The 19,848-nt window shown below is 39.1% G+C and overlaps 1 protein-coding gene across 11 annotated transcripts in view; it reads right to left on the reverse strand.

The window, feature by feature from the left end:
* Positions 1 to 5,124: 5,124 nt before the first annotated feature.
* The window catches only part of PHF20L1 (PHD finger protein 20 like 1), a 79,960-nt gene continuing 65,236 nt past the window's right edge, over positions 5,125 to 19,848 (reverse strand). For 8 of the 11 annotated variants that reach the window (XM_055545722.1, XM_055545728.1, XM_055545725.1 and 5 more), the window contains 4 exons: positions 18,658 to 18,853; positions 16,550 to 16,916; positions 15,137 to 15,302; positions 5,125 to 12,776 (listed from right to left, as the gene is read on the reverse strand). In XM_055545722.1, the coding sequence (XP_055401697.1) occupies positions 12,634 to 12,776; positions 15,137 to 15,302; positions 16,550 to 16,916; positions 18,658 to 18,853 (872 nt within the window). In that variant the 3' untranslated portion in view covers positions 5,125 to 12,633. The remainder of the gene's footprint in view (positions 12,777 to 15,136; positions 15,303 to 16,549; positions 16,917 to 18,657; positions 18,854 to 19,848) is intronic. The other 3 variants (XM_055545729.1, XM_055545726.1, XM_055545724.1) reach the window with 1 other exon arrangement.

Below are 19,848 nucleotides of genomic sequence, written 5' to 3' on the forward strand. Positions count from 1 at the left end.
TGCTAACTGAAAATGCATATATTTAACAAATGTGTCTCTAGGTTTTGTCCTTTTGGGTCTCTTAGATTGAAAGAAATAAAATCAGGAACCTCTAGGACTGCCAAAGCATCAGTTATTCAGACCAATCTTGTCTGCTGCCACTTCTCCTGTCAAAGTCAAGGCATTTTCCCAACCAATCAAGAAACCAATCATGGATGCTATCTGGTTTTGCCTGGGTTCTCTTCAATATGTTTCTTATCTGTGTGCCTTACTTTGTGTGTGTGTATGTGTGTGTGTGTGTGAGCACGCAAGTGCCCTCAGTTGTGCCTGACTCTTTGTGACCCCATGGACTGTAGCCCGCCAGGCTCCTCTGTCCATGGGATTTTCCAGGCAAGAACACTGGAGAGGGTTGCCATTTCCTCCTCCAGGGGATCTTCCCGACCCAGGGATCGAGCCCTCGTCTCCTGCATTGGCAGGCGGGTTCTTTACCACTGAGCCACGTGGGAAGCCTGTGCCTTACTTTAAGAGGCATCATTTGATAAATTTCTCAGGCACATTCCTCAGGGCAGAAGTAGTATTTGTGCCTCCACCTCTGCATAAAGGTAGTTGCCTCACTTTGAAACTCTCAGAAATTACCTGGAGTCTTCTGTGCTGATCTTCATGGTCTAATCTTCCCACATCTGTCTAGATTTTCTATGAGCATTGCACACAGTGGCTCATTCAAGGTGTTAGAGAGAAAACATTTTCCTATACTCTCCTGGGTTCTCCTGGCTAGTCTAAGAATTAGGTCAACATGAGACAAGTAACAGGGGAAAATCAAAAGTTTAGTAACACTTGTACATGGGAGAGACCCATGAGAAGTGAATAACGGGCCCAAACAGCCCAAATCCTCAACTTAAATACTATCTTCAGCTACAGAAAAACAAGGATATTGGGGGTAGTGCTTTGGGACTTCGAAGGGGAGGAAAGCAATTGGCATGGAGATGCAAAAGCAAATGTTTGGTAAACAAATGCTTGCTGGGCCAGGAAGATTTAATGAGTCCCAGAGTGGACTGATGAACTATGGATGGAGGTTCGTGACACTATACAGGAGACAGGAATTAAGACCATCCCCAAGAAAAAGAAATGCAGAAAAGCAACATGGCTGTCTGAGGAGGCCTTACAAATAGCTGTGAAAAGAAGGGAAGCGAAAAGGAAACATATACCCATTTGAAAGCAGAGTTCCAAAGAATAGCAAGAAGAGATAAGAAAGTCTTCCTCAGTGATCAATGCAAAGAAATAGAGGGAAAAAATAGAAGGGGAAAGACACGAGATCGCTTCAAGAAAATCAGAGACACCAAGGGAACATTTTTTGCAAAGATGGGCTCAGTAAAGGACAGAAATGGTATGGACCTAACAGAAGCAGAAGATATTAAGAAGAGGTGGCAAGAATACACAGGAGAACTGTATAAAAAAGATCTTCATGACCCACATAATCATGATGATGTGATCACTCACCTAGAGCCAGACATCCTGGAATGTGAAGTCAAGTGGGCCTTAGGAAGCATCACTACGAACAAAGCTAGTGAAGGTGATGGAATTCCAGTTGAGCTATTTCAAATCCTGAAAGATGATGCTGTGAAAGTGCTGCACTCTACATGCCAGCCAATTTGGAAAACTCAGCAGTGGCCACAGGACTGGAAAAGGTTAGTTTTCATTCCGATCCCAAAGAAAGGCAATGCCAAAGAATGCTCAAACTACCGCACAATTGCACTCATCTCACACGCTAGTAAAGTAATGCTCAAAATTCTCCAAGACAGGCTTCAGCAATATGTGAACCGTGAACTTCCAGATGTTCAAGCTGATTTTAGAAAAGGCAGAGGAACCAGAGATCAAATTGCCAACATCCACTGAATCATCGAAAAAGCAAGAGAGTTCCAGAAGAACATCTATTTCTGCTTTATTGACTATGCCAAAGCCTTTGACTGTGTGGATCACAATAAACTGTGGAAAATTCTGAAAGAGATGGGAATACCAGACCACCTGACCTGCCTCTTGAGAAATCTGTATGCAGGTCAGGAAGCAAGTTAGAACTGGACATGGAACAACAGACTGGTTCCAAATCAGGAAAGGAGTACGTCCAGGCTGTATATTGTCACCCTGCTTATTTAACTTATATGCAGAGTACATCATGAGAAACGCTGGGCTGGAGGAAGCACAAACTGGAATCAAGATTGCCAGGAGAAATCTCAATAACCTCAGATATGCAGATGACACCACCCTTATGGCAGAAAGTGAAGAAGAACTAAAGAGCCTCTTGATGAAAATAAAAGAGGAGAGTGAAAAAGTTGGCTTAAAGCTCAACATTCAGAAAACTAAGATCATGGCATCCGGTCCCATCACTTCATGGCAAATAGATGGGGAAACAATGGAAACAGTGGCTGACTTTATTTTTCTGGGCTCCAAAATCACTGCCGATGGTGATTGCAGCCATGAAATTAAAAGATGCTTACTCCTTGGAAGGAAAGTTATGACCAACCTGCTGCTGCTGCTGCTAAGTCGCTTCAGTTGTGTCCCACTCTGTGCGACCCCATAGATGGCAGCCCACCAGGCTTCCCCGTCCTTGGGATTCTCCAGGCAAGAACACTGGTGTGGGTTGCCATTTCCTTCTCCAATGCATGAAAGTGAAAAGTGAAAGTGAAGTCGCTCAGTCGTGTCCGACTCTTAGCGACCCCATGGACTGCAGCCTACCAGGCTCCCCTGTCCATGGGATTTTCCAGGCTAGAGTACTGGAATGGGGTGCCAGACAACATATTAAAAAGCAGAGACATTACTTTGCCAACAAAGGTCCATCTAGTCAAGGCTATGGTTTTTCCAGTAGTCATGTATGGATGTGAGAGTTGGACTATAAAGAAAGCTGAGCGCTGAAGAATTGATGCTTTTGAACTGTGGTGTTGGAGAAGACTCTTGAGAGTCCCTTGGACTACCAGGAGATCCAACCAGTCCATCCTAAAGGAAATCGGTCCTGGCTGTTCGTTGGAAGACTGATGTTGAAGCTGAAACTCCAATATTTCGGCCATCTGATGCAAAGAACTGACTCATTGGAAAAGACCCTGATGCTGGGAGGGATTGGGGGCAGGAGGAGAAGGGGACGACAGAGGATGAGATGGTTGGATGGCATCACTGACTCAACAGACATGGGTTTGGGTGGACTCTGGGAGTTGGTGATTGACAGGGAGGCCTGGTGTGCTGCGGTTTATGGGGTCACAGAGCCGGACACGACTGAGCAACTGAACTGAACTGATAGTGGACTGTGATCTCTAGGCTGCTCAGTTTTCCCCACCAGACGTTGCCCATGTTCTCTGCAGTTCTCTGCAGTGACAGCTCTATTCTGGAGCAAGCCCTCTACCTAAATCCTTTCAGATAGCTATGAGCAAGATCAGTCTTCTCCTGAGTCTTTTGGGCCTTGATTGTTTTCAGCTCAAGATAATCCATATTGCCAGAGAGACATTTGGGGGATGGCAAAAAAATTGTTTCCCTACAAAGAGATGGTCCCCCCTCTCTATGAGCCTTCCATTTGTGACTTTAAGATAGAGCTTCTCAAAATAGTCCGCTGATCCTAGACCTGTCTGTCTTTGGAGAATTTCCAACAAAATAGAGCCAAGATCTGACCGTGCAGTCTGGTCTAGTCCTCATTCTAGCATCTCTTTTCAAGATAATTTTATCACCCATGCGACACCATCACTCACTCCTATCAACCTACAGTGGCCTTCCAAGCCCTGTTTTCTAATTGAAATCTGGCCAGTCTCCCTTGTAAGATCTCAGCCTTTCTCCCAAGCAACACTCTCTTATTCTTCTATCTTTGAAGTTTGTTTTCAATCTTCCAATGCTCCCACGCTGACTGTAAGAAGAATGCTTTTCTAATGAAGGCATTTTCTCCTTGATTTCCTGGGCAAGACTGACTCCTAGAGACAGTGTTTCAAGAATGAAACTTTAAATTGTCTGTAGGGTTGTCATAATTTTACTGAATTCTTCTCTTTCTCAAACTAAAAAGACAGCATAGTATAATTATCCCCTCACATTCCTTTTTCTTATAACTTTTTAAATTATATACTTAGTTTTAGATTTACAGAAAAACTGAGCATACAGTACAGAAATTCCATTATACCCTTTCTCCAGTTTCTGCTAGTACTGACATCTTGCATTAGTGTGGTACGGTTGTCACAATTAATTAAACAATACTTATACATCATTTTTAACTAAAGTCCACAGTTTACATTGTTTCATTTTTTTTACTTTTCATTTTGAAATAATTTGTCAACTTGTTCCAAAGTTAAAATAGTAGTAGTGTTCCCAATACTCTTTAACCAATTTCACCTAATATTAACATCTTACATAACCATATCATAATTACCAAAACTAAGAAACTATCAATACAATACTATTAACAAAACTACAGACTTTTACAGGCTTCCACCAGCTTTTCCACCAGTAACTTTTCTTTTTTTTTTTCCTGTTCCAGGATCCAATCCAGGATCTAACATTTACCTATAATGTCTCCTTAGTTTCCTCCCTAGAAAATATTTGGAAATATTAAAAAATTCTAGGATTAATAAGTGAATTTAACAATGTCATCAGATACAAGATATTTTTAAAAAATCAATTTTATTTATATTCTAGTATTAAACATCTGAAAACAAAATTGAGAAAACAATTCCATTTACAATACCATCAGAAAGAATAAGATACTCAGAAACAAATTTAACAAAATAAGTGCAAAATCTGAACACTGAAAACTACAAAATATTGCTAGGGAAAAAAAGAAAAAAACAAAAATGCTAAACACACCATGCTCTTGGATCAAAAGACTCAATAGTGTTAAGATGGTAACTTATCTGTAGATTCAGTGCAATTCCTGTCAAAAGTCCAGCAGGCTTTTAAAAGAAAGTAACAAATCTGAGAAGGGGATGACAGAGGATGAGATGGTTGGATGGCATCACTGACTTGAGAACATGAGTTTGAGCAAGCTCCGGGAGTTGGTGATGGACAGGGAGGCCTGGCGTGCTACAGTCCAAGGGGTCGCAAAGAGGCAGACACGACTGAGTGACTGAACTGAACAACTCTGATCTTAGAACTTCCATAGGAATGCAAAAAAAAAAAAAAAAAAAAAAAAAAAAAAAAAACTAGAATTGGCAAAATACAGGCAAGAAAAAAGAACATAATTAAAGGAATTATACCTAATTGATTCCAAACCTTAAAGCTACAGTAATCAAGATAGTATGACATTTGACTAAGGACAGACATCTAGATCAATGAGAAGAGAATACAGTGTGGAAATAAACCTACATAATTATGGTCAATTGATTTTTGACAGAGACTGAGGTAATTCAAAGGGAAAAATAATATTTTCAACAAAGGGCACTGGAACAACTGGATACCCACATGCAAATGAAAATGAAGTATCACTGCACACCTATTAAAATAGCTAACATGCAGAACACTGGCAAACACCAAACACTGTCGAGGAAGGATGCGGAACAACGGGTACCCGCCTCCATTTGGCTGGCCATATTTTTTAGGTCTATTTCTAGATCCCCTATTCCGTACTACCAACCCACATCTGTCTTTATGCTACATCCACATTGTCCTGGCTACTACAGCTTAACAACCTCCAAATCAGAAACCACATGCCCTTCAACTCAAGTTCTTCTTTTTCAAAAGTACTCAGGATATTCTCGTTCCTTCACATTTCCATATAAAATTTGAATCAGTTTGCTAATTTCTACTTCAAAAAGTCTGCTGGGATTTCACTTGGGATTACATTCTATTAGTGTTTTGGGAGAATTGACATTTTAATAGTATTGTGTCTTCCATCCATGTTCTTAGTATTTCTATTTACCCCAGCTTTATTCTAGGCATTGTTTTGTAGTTTTCTGTGCACAGGTTCTGCATGTTTTTTCAGATTCACTGTGACATTTTTTTTTTATATTATCAAAAATGGCATTTTAAAAAATTCTAATCTCCAACAGCACCTTGCCAATGTAAAGAAATCTTAATTCTAGGGGCATTTTTGGTAGGTTCCTTACACTTTTGCAAATACATGTCACCTGCAGATGTTTTTTCTTCCTAAGTGCTATGCCTTCTATTTTTCCTCCTTTATTGCCCAGTGCCCTATTGCACTAGGAGGGCCCACACATTAATGTTGGATAATAATGGTGATGGTATATACTCTGGGTTTGTTCCTTATTTTAGAGAAAGTATTCCTTTACCATTATGAGGTTTGTCTCCTGATAGATGCTCAATATTGTTATGCAAATTCTTATTCTAGTAGTTTTTAATCATGAATGGACACTGAAATTATGAAAACCCTTATCTTAGTTTAGTGAATTAACATAACTCATTGACTGTAAACCACCTTTGTATTCCTGTGGAATACCCAACTTGATCTTGATATATTACACTTCCTGTATATCACTGTATTCATGTAATTATTTTGTTGAGGACTGTGTCTATATTCTACACATGTGTTACTCTGTAATTTCCTTTCCTTGCAGTGTTTTTTTCTGGTTCTGGCATGAGGTTAAAAAGTTGGTCTTGAAGAACACGTGTTTCTTTCCTGTCAGTGCTTGTGTAAAATCAAGGCTTCTTCCTTAAATGTTGGATATAATTTACATTTAGGCCTGCAATTTTGAAGGAACATTTTCAATTACAAATTCAATTTATTTAAGTCGATTTGCTAACTTCTATCTTTAAGGAATTTTTTCTTTCATGTAAGCTGTTAAATTTAGTAAGTGTTTTTTTCACTATATCCCTTTTAAAAATTGTATGTTTGCTATGTTGTAATGTTCCCTCTTCCATTCTAATTTTCGATCAGCCTATGTAGGAGTTAACCAGTTTTATTTTCCATGCAAAGAATCAGCTTTTTTGTTTATATTGATATTTCCCTTTTGTGTGTCCATTTGATACTTCATAGATTTCACACATTTCTTCCCATTTATTTTGGTTTTAAACTGCTTTATTTTTAAAATCTTAAACCAATGATTTTGTATCTTATTTAAAATTTCTAGTTTTTTAAAAAACTGAGGTATAATTGACATTAGTTTCAAGAGTACAGTATGATTCAAAATTTGCATATATTGCAAAATGATCACCACTGTAAGTCTAGTTAAAATCTGTACCTTGCTTTTTATTATAATCATTTGAAATGGTAAATTTCCTTCTAATATCAAGCTGCATCCCCCAAAATTTAACATTATGTGGTTTCCTTTTCATTCACCCATTTTCTAATTTAACATAACTTTTTTGAGTCATGGATTGTTTACAAGTATGTTGATAATTTCCAAATACTTTGGAGTTTTTTCAGATATTTAATACCAGTTTCCAGTATAATTTCATTATTGTTGGAGAACATGTTATACATTTCAATTTTAAATGAGTTGAGACCTATTTTATAGCCTAGTATGTAGTCCATCTCTTTGAGTGTTCCATGTGTATTAAAAAGGAAATTCATATTCTCATGTTGTTGGGTGGAATGTCCTCTCAACATCAATTAGGTTGAGTATTCATTTTTGTTCCAGTCTTCTGTCCTGATATTCTGGCTACTTGCTCCATCAATTAGTGTTAAAGGAGGGCTGAAATCTTCAACTATAATTATAGACTTCTCTATTTTATATTCAGTGATATTAGTGATTAGTTCACCAAGTATTTTGATATTCTATTAAGAAGCCTATAAATACAATTTTAAATTGCAATTCTTTTGTGTTTATGGACAAAAGTATGATAAAGACTTATAAGTATAAAAGAAGACAACATTCTATTAGGAAGTAAAATAAAAAGGCAAAAAATAGAATATAAAAACTGAAAATTTTCCAAATGTTAAAAAAGAGCTTGCCTGTGTACTTTTAAAACAGATGTTGGTAACTAACAAAAACGGTATTGATTCTATTCCAACACTGATAAGAGGGTGATTTTAATTGCCCAATATTTACAAATTAGAAATCACACTCTGCAACTGTTTAAATTTATGATGAGCAATTTCAAATGGCAGACTCAAAGCCCCACTGCCCACAGCAGTGCCCCAATTGTGCTTATTTACTTGGGCTTTTTCCTCCCTCTTCCCTCATTTTCTCTCTTCCTCACTTCAAACTTCCTTCGATGATCTAAGTACAATTCCTTAGCTGACTAAGTACACTCCAGTTTTGTCTCTGGATGTACTTTCAGGGTTACCCAAAGACAACAGGTACCAGAAACGGATGAGAATGTTTTGAAATTCCTATGGAGAGTTCACAGTCAAAAAACATTCAAAAACGACTGTTTTAATTGAAGGTTTCCCAGGTGGTGCTAGTGGTAAAGAATACACCTGCCAATGCAGAAGCAGCAAGAGATGTGGGTTTGACCCCTAAGTTGGGAAGATCCCTTGGAGTAGAAAATGGCAAACCCCTTCAGTATCTTTGCCTGGAGAATTCCATGGACAAAGGAGCCTTACAGTCCATGGGGCTGTAAAGAGTCAAGACATGACTAAGTGACTGAGCACACACACCCTATTTTAATTAACATATAGATTCTATTTCCCCAAAACCTCTCCACCTACAAGTCTGTTTATCTTTTCTTTCGCCTCCATGGTTCCTGGTACTCTCTGACATCACTTATCTTGTTGAAAAAATATTTTTTTAATGTTTCCACTAGGCTATATAGACTGTGATTCTATTAACATTAATTTCATGTCCAACCATATAACTTAATGGCTGGCAAACAGATGACATTCAATGTGTCTACCATATTTAACTTTCAACTTTACAATTTACTGTATTTGCTTCATTAAACCCTCAAAAACCAGGTTCTAAGCTAGGTATTATTCCTTTTAACACATAAGAAAACCAAAGCTTAGAGAGGTTATTGCTAGTAAACTGCCAGAGCAAAAAATCTGAGAAGAGAATTACAGAGCTCCTTTCTGTTCCACCATAGGAAATGTATTGTCCACTGACATGGTCCCTCCATAGCTTGGTACAATGACACTATTAAGACATCGCCAGTGATGGACTGCTTCTCTTAGGAAGAGAAATCGAAGCCTGAAGTACTGTATGCATTTGAAGAGACACAACAAACAAAGGAGAATTTTCCAGAAGAAGAAAATAATATGAAGCAAGAGATGGAACCCATCTATGGAAATCATGAGGCTATATACTTAAATGAATTTGAGAACTGATTAGGCAAAGTACAAAAGATCCAGATTACACAGATCTAACTTGGTTTGGAATAGGGAGTCACTAAGGATTTCAGAAAAGAAATGACAAGAATATGTGAAACACACCTGCAAGGAGAAGAACACAAGCTGGAACAAAACTGGGCTTGCATCTTGAACCTGCCAAGTCTCTCAATGTTTCTAACCCTCAGCTTCCTGTCCTCCTCCTCAGCTTGAAAATGATCCTGTTCCACCTCTCCACAAAAGAACCAAATCAGACGCTACAGGTAACACGTACAATACCTGGCACAGAGCTGTCACTCAGTGTTAATCCCCTAGCCTGACAGTGATCATTTTGATGAATCAGAATGAAAATTAAAATTTCAGAAGCCCATAGTATTACCGTCATGATGTGATTTTATAAAAAATGGTGTCCTACTACGTGGGACTCAGAAGGAAGATGACACCATCCACTTTGAGGAACCAGCACAACCAGTGAAGGAATGAACTGGGGTGGAGTTGGGGAGGGGGCTGTGAGTTTCCACCCAGGGCTCTTAGAAGATGTGACAGCAGAGAGAATGAAGCTGGCAGGAGATCCTGTTGGCTGGAGGGGAAATGGGGTCCTTCATCTTGAAAATATAGAATATGAACATCTTAGAGGATGTAAGTCAGTGGAAATAAGGTGAATGTGGGAAAAAGGATTTCAGCTTAAATAATGAGAATAATCAATTTCCTTTAAGGAAAGTGTACACTACTCTAAGTTTGAAAGTCAGCAGAACCACACAATGAGTATAAAGAAGTACAAACTGTACTTATCAGTAGCATACTAAGAAGGATCTCTCCCTACAACGTCTGTCTACTCTGGGTGGCAATGAAAAGTTACCTTTTCAAGAAACACCCTCCCTAGTTTACTGCTTATATTTAGATATATACTCTCACATTTTTTTAAAGTAAGACTAAGTGGAAAGAAAACCAACTCCTCCAAAACCTCTCACACTGGATTGACTTCTCAAAAACAAATTCACTCACCTAAATACGGAAGGAGTCAGCAGCCTATAGTTGCTAAAATGCTTCAACCAATTGTTGATACACTCTGTATTACTAATAAATGGAGATGTGTGTACAAGTAATTCAATACAGATTTACTTTAAAACATAAATCAAAAACTTCAGACTCCCAATTCATACGCATTGAAGCAGAGCAAGAATTCAATATTCTAATTATTAATGAAACTTTTAGTTAGCTGGCTATCAAAGTGATCTAATTTTAAGATGTCCCAAGAAAAAATGCACATTAATTTAACTGTGGTCATCAGGGGCTGAGAATATGAGTGTTACTGGGCACAAAAGGTCCCTCGAGCATGTGACAAGAATCTGGGCAACACTGGTGTTCACAGCCTGTTAAGAATGTTATTTGTTCCATTTTGAAAAACAGATAAATGTCTAGAATTTAACCATAATAGGGAAAAGATTAGGGTCATTATTTTAAAACACAAATGAATATCATAAAGTATCAACCTTGAAAAAGAGACATTAGAAAGTTTACTCCACACATGAAATACAGGCATTATCTTTTTTTACTTTAAAATTCAAATTTAATAACTACCTTGTATCTCCTCTACTAAAGCTTTTCATTTCTCAGTAAGATTTCTGACAACGTTAATGCATCATAAGTAAATACATAGGGCTGTATTTTATGTCTGTGATCTTTGGCACATGTGTCAAGTTGGAGAATCTCAAAAGGCAATAAAAATTTCTAATTACTACTTTGCACATTCTTTTAATCATCTTTACATCAAAATATAAGGCCGCAAAAAGGCAAGCTGAAATTTTATGATATGTGGAATTGTTTTAATAAAGAGTTTTACATACAGTACCTTACATATAGAACAGTGTGTTTGCAGTTTTAAATAATATCTGAATGTACAGTGGCATGTATTCTTATCAAAGATAAATTCAAGTTGACTGTCTATCAGTTCTAAAATGCATTTATACAGATTGCTAGAACTGATAAACAGGATGAGGCATAAAATATTCAAGTGTTAACATGTCATCAAATAGCCTCCTCTTAACAGTCTTTTCTCTCCCCTTTTTAAAAAAGTTTCAAAACCTATACATAACATTTTTAATTTTTTAAAAACAGTCTGTTAAAAGGTAACATTTCATGTTAACCACCAACTCTTATAGACTATAGTAATAAAACTAGATATGTGTAGATATAAATATGTCGATTATGTACACATGTATGCTGAGTGTTTGTTTCAAACAAGCATACACACTGAACGCACACCTGCGCGAGCACGGGGGCGGCGCACGGCTCGCAAGAGCACTGACAGACAGAGGCCGGGCTGAGATCCAGCAGAGCTAACGCAGCAACTTAGTTGCCTTTGGTTTCAGAAATCTGTCCATTTGTGATCAAAGCTACAAGTTTTGAGTGCCTCATGTATTTTTTAAAAATAAAATTCATCTTCAGAAATGAAGCTTTTCCAGTATTCCACTACCAGCAGTTTAAAAAAAAAAAATCCACAGCCACAAATTATTTCGTTATTTTTGTCACTCCTCATCCCAGCTGAGGTTATTTACATTTTTTTTTTTCTGAAGGCAAATATCAAGCACATTCAGGATCAAACTGTACGTTGAAACCTGAATGCTGAACTCTGACTATATATATTCTATATATAGTATATGGGATAGACACGTCTCTGATGGACTGATGGCATTATGTAAGACTTGGGTGAGAGAACTCCCACAGTATTTAAATCTCTCTTTCCAGCAGTATCGTTATTTGGCACACTGACAATTCTGCGAGCCATTCTGTTTTTACAATGAACTTCTAATGCCAGCAATGGATTCCAATTATTTCACTGTTTTTAAAATATATTCATAATGAAGTAAGGATGCCACAACTGTTTTCCTCAGAAGTGAGACTTCTACTGTCAGTTTTCTGGTTAAGGACATTCATCACCTAAGAAACAGTTCATGATCCCATAAAAGTTTAAATACTCTGAACTTCAGTGCAGCTGGATCAACTGCAGAGAAGACAGTTCTTACAACAACCTTACAGAACTCTCCACAATTTAAATCTCCTCTACAATTTTCGTTTTGGCCAAATGCTGGTTTATAAACTTACATCTTTCACTAAGAATTATATGAATGCACCCTATTTCTTTCTACAGGTATCTCGTGTTTCATGTTAGCAACTACTCAAAAATCCTGCCAATCTGATTCCCTCAGCATAGATTCTAATCTACCTCCACTGACCCTGGGCATATGGCACATTATCATTTGTATCTAGCTCATGAATGCTTTTTAATATTAGCTTCCCTGATAAAGTTGTTCTTCACTTTCCTTTCCAAGGTGCCATCCTATTGATGGCACAAATCAGTAAATGACCAAACATCACTAAGCTTTTAAACTATCCACTTAGCAGCCATGTGGATAATAAAAGCGAGTCGACTGAACAGAGCCCCATTCTTTGCATCGTGTTCACTGCCGTCATACAGAGCAGAGAGTGGCTATCTGCTGTACTTTTCCCATGTCAATTAGGAGCTGTTTGATGTGGCGTTTAAGCTGGGGCAGCCTTGCAAGAGGATCGGGTGGCTCCAACTCCCCTGTGAAATCAAGCCAGCTTTCCAGAACTACAAGAGAGAAGAGAACACACACATTTACATGGCAACTGAAAACACAGTCAGAATATGGTATAATGAGAAGGCTGAAAAGTGATGCAGAAAGAGTTCACTTCCCTTTCTCTAGAAAGCTGCAAGCCACCTCTGAGCCCTTAAGCATCCTCTATCCCTCAGCCCATCTTGGTAACCTTTATCTGTTATTTTATCTGTCATTATTTTAGGTAATTTTCCCCTTTATAGATATAAAGTAACTTCATTTTGAGTGTCTCCTTTTACTCGCTTCTAGAACAGAAAACAACGTCCCCTGTTCCTGCTCAAGATTACTATTAATTTAGGCTTAAATCATTTCCATTTTAAATGCAACTCAGCTACCCTAACCTTTTTTAGTCCATAAGTTCTTTTTAACAAAGGAGGTGGCAACTTCTTAGTGTCCTCTTGAACCACTACTTTAAAAAAATGCAAACATACTAGATATCTAGGCAGAATGCAATTAGTTACATTTTATCCTTTTTATTAATAATAGAAAATGGCATCAAGCTACATTTTTTTTCTTCTTTAAAAATCTACTTAAAACTAAACTAACTCTGCTGCTGCTACTGCTGCTAAGTTGCTTCAGTACTGTCCGAATCTGTGCTACTCCATAGATGGCAGCCCACCAGGCTCCCCCGTCCCTGGGATTCTCCAGGCAAGAACACTGGAGTGGGTTGCCATTTCCTTCTCCAATGCATGAAAGTGAAAAGTGAAAATGAAGTCGCTCAGTCGTGTCCGACTCTTAGTGATCCCATGGACTGCAGCCTACCAGGCTCCTCCGTCCATGGGATTTTCCAGGCAAGAGTGCTGGAGTAGGGTGCCATTGCCTTCTCTGAAAACTAACTCTACAGCTAGCTTACAACCAAATGGAGGATGCTTCTGAAATGGGTTTCCATTTCCTCTTTTCACAGGGAAAAACAAAGGAGTAGGAACACTAACTTAGTGGGGGGTGAAAGTAGTGCATGCTTTTGCAAATAAAAAGTGGGGGTGGGAAATACAATCTATGAGTTTAAAGATGGAGCCAAAAACCACAGGAAAAGCACTAGGTTTGAAATCGGGTAATCTCAAGAATTGGACTGTGAAGAAAGCTGAGTGCCGAAGAATTGATGCTTTTGAACTGTGGTGTTGGAGAAGACTCTTGAGTCCCTTGGACTGCAAGGAGATCCAACCAGTCCATTCTGAAGGAGATCAGTCCTGGGATTTCTTTGGAAGGAATGATGCTAAAGCTGAAACTGCAGTACTTTGGCCACCTCATGCGAAGAGTTGACTCATTGGAAAAGACTCTGATGCTGGGAGGGATTGGAGGCAGGAGGAGAAGGGGACAACAGAGGATGAGATGGCTGGATGGCATCACTGACTCGATGGATGTGAGTCTGAGTGAACTCTGGGAGTTGGTGATGGACAGGGAGGCCTGGCGTGCTGCCATTCATGGGGTCCCAAAGAGTCGGACACGACTGAGCGACTGAACTGAACTGAACTAAATCTCAATGACTCTTATTTTCTCAACTATAAAATGGAGATAATATTTTCCCTGTCTACTCCTTAGGGTTCCTGTGTAATAAAATTAAAAATACAGAAGAAAAACATCTGAAATTGTATATGTGAACTAAAAGTTTACCCACTTAACCTAGCAGGAGTTCTTTTTTGTTGTTAATTTCACTTAACAAACACTGACCACAGTGAAAACAAAATGTTTTCCCCAATATTTCAAATATGCTTCAAGTCCTTATGCTGACTTTCAAAGAAAACACAGTTCAATGAAACTAATAAATATCCTACATGTGGTATACACTGAGCCTGGCAGATGGACAGTATTTCCTAAGTACCTATCTTAAAAAAGAAAAATCCCTAAAATAGCCATCCAGTCATACTGTCTCGAGACTGCTGCTGCTGCCGCTAAGTCACTTCAGTCGCGTCTGACTGTGTGTGACCCCATAGGCAGCAGCCCACCAGGCTCCCCCATCCCTGGGATTCTCCAGGCAAGAACACTGGAATGGGTTGCCATTTCCTTCTCCAATGTATGAAAGTGAAAAGTGAAAGTGAAGTCGCTCAGTGACCCCATGGACTGCAGCCTACCAGGCTCCTCCGCCCATGGGACTTTCCAGGCAAGAGTACTGGAGTGGGGTGCCATTGCCTTCTCCGGACTCGAGACTAAAATACCCTAAATGCCAGATATGCTAAGTACAATGTAAAGGAAGCAATAAAGCGCCATCAGTGTGGTCACTGTCTGCAGTTTTTGTCCCATAATTTAAAAGACTTTAAGGAACATCATGTTATTCATAAGCACAATAAAAACACTTTACAGACTACAGCAACTGTGTTTCAGATCCTTCATAAATTACCGTCAACTTCCTTTTCTATGAGGTCCATCCTGCTGGTGACTTCTTTCTGCACGTTCTCTATGTGCGTAAGGAGATTGAGCTGCCACTGAAGATGCGAGTCTCCCGGGTCTTCAGTGCTCTTTTTATCATTATAAACAAATACTGTATTCCTTTCAGCTGGATTCTTCTCCAAAGAACCAACGGAAACAAAGAATTGGATGAAATGTAATGTCATGTCACACAGGGAAAGATACATTAACAACCTCATTACCCAAGAGGATAGGTTAAAATCCAATCTGACCCCCAGAATATTCTTAAAGGAAGTAGAAGCACATAATTAAATTACACCTGATGGCCCTAAAAAAGCAGACATGCCTGCTGTGTCTCTTCCCAATGCCTAGCCCAGGGCTACACAGGGTAGAAGGCCTTCAATCAAACCTGGTAAAGAAATGAAGGAGCTAGTTATACATGTAACTAGGAAGCCCAGATAATTTAGACTGACTCCTTCCTCAATTAATCTAAACTGTGTTTAAGTGGAGTGAAGGCAAAAAGCAATATGAAAAAAAATTACGGAAGCTGGCAGAAGCCAGTATAGTGTCCTTAGCTGCACACTAGAATTTATTATTGCAGCTAAGTCAATGAGATGAGGGGAAGATAAAAATCCTTTAAAAATTTAACAAGTGCAGACTGCTTAACACACACACAAAATCTGAGCTCAGATTCACCAGCAATAACTCACTTCATAAGATGAATATTAATTTGACAAATAATTTACCACAAAATTTCATGTAATACAAGCTATTCAAATTCAGTTAAGTATTTACTTATAGAACTTACTTGATAAAAGAGGCCAGAAAAATAAAGAACTGATTTTAAAGCAGTATTGCTAATTGAAAATCAATAAAAAATGAAGGCATGACATCTCTAAGTCATGAATAGGAAATAAATTTATAAATATTCAATGTATACAGAGCTACAGGAATTCAGGTTATGGCATAATAGGACTGATATACAAATATGCTAAAGTTTAAAAAGACAACCGGACTGACACTTCTCATCTGAAACATGTACAAAAGAACACAAGTTATATTAATATACACACACCCATATGCACTTTCATGTTTTTAACACATAGATGTTCTCTGGGAAAAAATGCGGTTCATGGTTTTTAGAGACATCTATGTGTACTTATAAAATTAGAACTTTCGTTAAGGCAAAAGTTTAATGAATTACTGTATTTCTGAATTAGGGGATAATTAAGTGTTCAAAAGGTCAGTGTGTTCTTGGAGAGATAGCAAAGAATGTCTTTACCCTAACAAGGTACTTATGAACTTGGAAATATAAGTAAAATCTGGGAATTCAGTACGCCTTATTTCACGAAATTTTCTTTTGTTCTATCGTATTTCTAAGCAAAGACAAATGAATTACTTATACCTTTCCGGGCCTTCCATCTTCTTTTACTGGATATCGTAAACGGTTTTTCTCTCTCGTGTGAAATTCTTGTTCTTCTTCAAAACTACTAACATCATCATCATCTGAGCTCCCAGGATCTGCGAGAGATTTGCAGTCTGGACCAAAACTTTGTGGCTTTTGGTAGCTGTGCTCACTTGTTATATAAGTTCCTTCCATTTTTAGGGGTAAACGAGGTGGTTCTTTGTGGTTCTGTACATGATACTTCTTTTCTTCCACATTAACTATGTTTTGCACTGTTATTTTTTTCTCCACCCCAGCAACCACTTGATCTTGATCTTTCTTCTTCCCGGAACAAGCCCAGAGACAAAGGTCGGGATGATGTTTATTCCTTAAAACAAAATGGGAGAAACAGTTCAGGGGGGAAAAAAAAGTGTAGTAATAAGTTTTTTGTTGTTGCTGTTGTTTTAGGTTTTTTTTTTTATGTGGACCTTTGCACCTGACACGAAGAGCCAACTCACTGGAAAAGACCCTGATGTTGGGAAAGACTGAGGGCAAGAGGAGAAGGGGGCAACAGAGGATGAGATGGATGGATGGTATCACTGAGTCAATGGACATGAGTCTGAGCAAACTCCGGGAGAGTGAAGGACAGAGAAGCCTGGCATGCTGCAGTCCATGGAGTCACAAGAGTTGAACGCAACTTAGCAACTAAACAACAACAACGTTTGCACACAAGTGGGGATATCAGTTAGATCAATTTCTAGATACGGAATTGCTAGAAAATGTCTGCACATTTTAATTCTGACAAGTACTGCCAAAGTGGCCTCCAAAGAGCTTGTACTAATTATGTGCTAACAGTCCAAGATAATGTGTCTTTACCACCATCCTCACTGAACCCTCAAGCATGATACTGCACAATTGATTCTGTAATAATTAAAATTCTGCAGTAAGTAAAAGAGGAATCCTTTCCTCAAATTCTATAGTGAGGAAAAGAAGGACAATCTGGAGACATAAACCCAAATCTTGTTTCTGAAGCTATAAATTTTATCTTTTAGACCCCTCATTATTTAATATCCAGAAAATACTATAATTCTTCAACAGTAGAAGGCACAGTAGAAGGACAGCTAGACTTGTAACTCAATAGTCCAATGGGTAGAGTCCTGCTCTGCCTCACAGGAGGAGCTTGGATGAGTTTACAGAACCTCTGTCTTTGATCACCCAGCTATCAAAGTAAGGTCATTATTGTAAGGATTAAATGAAATATCATAAGAAACCAACAATTTCAGGGACCTAGTACTTTCAATAAATACTGCTGCTGCTGCTGCCAAGTCACTCCAGTCATGTTCGACTCTGTGCAACCCCGTAGAAGGCAGCCCACCAGGCTCCCCTGTCCCTGGGATTCTCCAGGCAAGAACACTGGAGTGGGTTGCCATTTCCTTCTCCAGTGCATGAAAGTGAAAGTGAAAGTGAAGTCGCTCAGTAGTGTCCAACTCTTAGCAACCCCATGGACTGCAGCCTACCAGGCTCCTCCATCCATGGGATTTTCCAGGCAAGAGTACTGGAGTGGGGTGCCATTGCCTTCTAGCTAGTGATAATAACTACTATTAGTAGAAACATTAACATAAACAGAACCTATAGGCATGAGGCAAAATTTGTCCAGTTGAAATCTTTACTGAAATTACAAATGTTCTGAAATTCACATTGGTATCAAGGACAACCACATTTTTTTTTTAAAGCCTAACTTTATAAATTAGTTTCTTGAGTTTTAGCATTTGCATGACTTTTTTATGAAGAAATTCATCTTCAGGTTTATGACATCCAACAGAAGCAAATTTCATTTGTTACTGAGAACTTATCCCTCCACTAAGCTCTAGGAATAAAATGATGAGTAAGACACAATCCCGACCTTCCAGGAACTCAAGGCTTAGTAAGGGAAGACAGACATAAACAAGGTACACCAAAGTGCCTGATACCAGGATGCATGGAGTCTACCAAGGACATGATCAGTTCCAGTTGGCCAGTAAAGCAACTACACTCCAGTAAAAATTAGTTAGAAACAAAAAACAACTGACTTAGCTTGAATTAAAACTTACACCTAACCGAACCCCTCCCCTTGGCCGCCCTTCACTTACTTGAGTATTCCGATCTTCAGCTGTAACCCGTGCAGGACTTCTGTAACACCATAGACGTCAGCAAGCAGGTGGTGTGTGGAAACTATCTTTTTGGCATTGAGGTGAGAGTAATTTTCTTTTAAAAATGATAACCCACACATTCTCCCATTATTCAACCAATCCTTATCGTAGCGATACTTTGCACTCCATCTCTGACCTGTAGATGAAATTGAGATTACAGTGACGAAGGAGTCCATTCACTCAAGACTTCCCTTCAACTGCTAGCAGACCAATATCACTCAGTAAACGAGGCAAGCTCTAGGACTAAGAACAAATTCCAAAGACGAGCAAGGCCAGTGTTTCGAGCAGTTGGCGCTGTTTAGAGTTCTTCCCACAGTCAGATTTCCTGTCCAGTAAGGAAGACAAACTCCATTAAGGATGTAGTCAGTGGCAGGTCACACCTGCAGAGGAACCTTGAGAGTTGCTTTCTATTTTTTATGTATCTGTCTTCTGTTCTCTAAAAAAGGTTGAAAGGGGTAGATAGAAACTAGTTGAACTGGATGAAACAGAATTCTAGTTAAGTAAATAGGGACCCCTCCTTCATGTCTAAGAGCTCTGTATCTATAGAATCTGATATAATCCTATATCTTCACTATCAACAGTGACTATATCCAGTTACAACTAGCTGCTTCTATGTCTGTGTCCCCTACTACACAGTGAGCGAGTGGATGGCACGGTTACCTCTTACCTCATCTTACCTCTAACCACAGAGACTGGCAAACAGGAGGAATCCCATAAATGCTGCTAGATGAATGAATGAACAAATGCCTACATTCATGAAGGTTTAAATAACTCTCCTGCTTCTTCGTGTTATTCATCTGATAGACACAAGAAAAGGCAGCAGCCTTTATCTGAGATGCCTCCATGGGTTCTGCCGGGGAGCTGGAAGCGCACACCACATGCAGGACACTGCTGCTCAGAGCCCCTGCGGCGAGGAAGGCCCAGGTGCAGGGGAGGCAGGTGCAGGAGCTCCTCCCAGTGCCGCCAGTCTAACCGTCTTGAGCACAAGGCACGTGATGCCCAGGGTCCTACTTGCCTCATCAGTGAAACAAAGGGGTCGGCCGTGGTCCCTGGGCATCCCACCTGCTCTAATACTGCAAGGTCATGCAGCACTCCCAGAAGCTCATTCAAAACCCCATCAGGAGGAGCCTG

This window comes from Bubalus kerabau, chromosome 14, assembly GCF_029407905.1.
Source record: "Bubalus kerabau isolate K-KA32 ecotype Philippines breed swamp buffalo chromosome 14, PCC_UOA_SB_1v2, whole genome shotgun sequence".
NCBI classification, from domain to species: domain Eukaryota; kingdom Metazoa; phylum Chordata; class Mammalia; order Artiodactyla; family Bovidae; genus Bubalus; species Bubalus kerabau.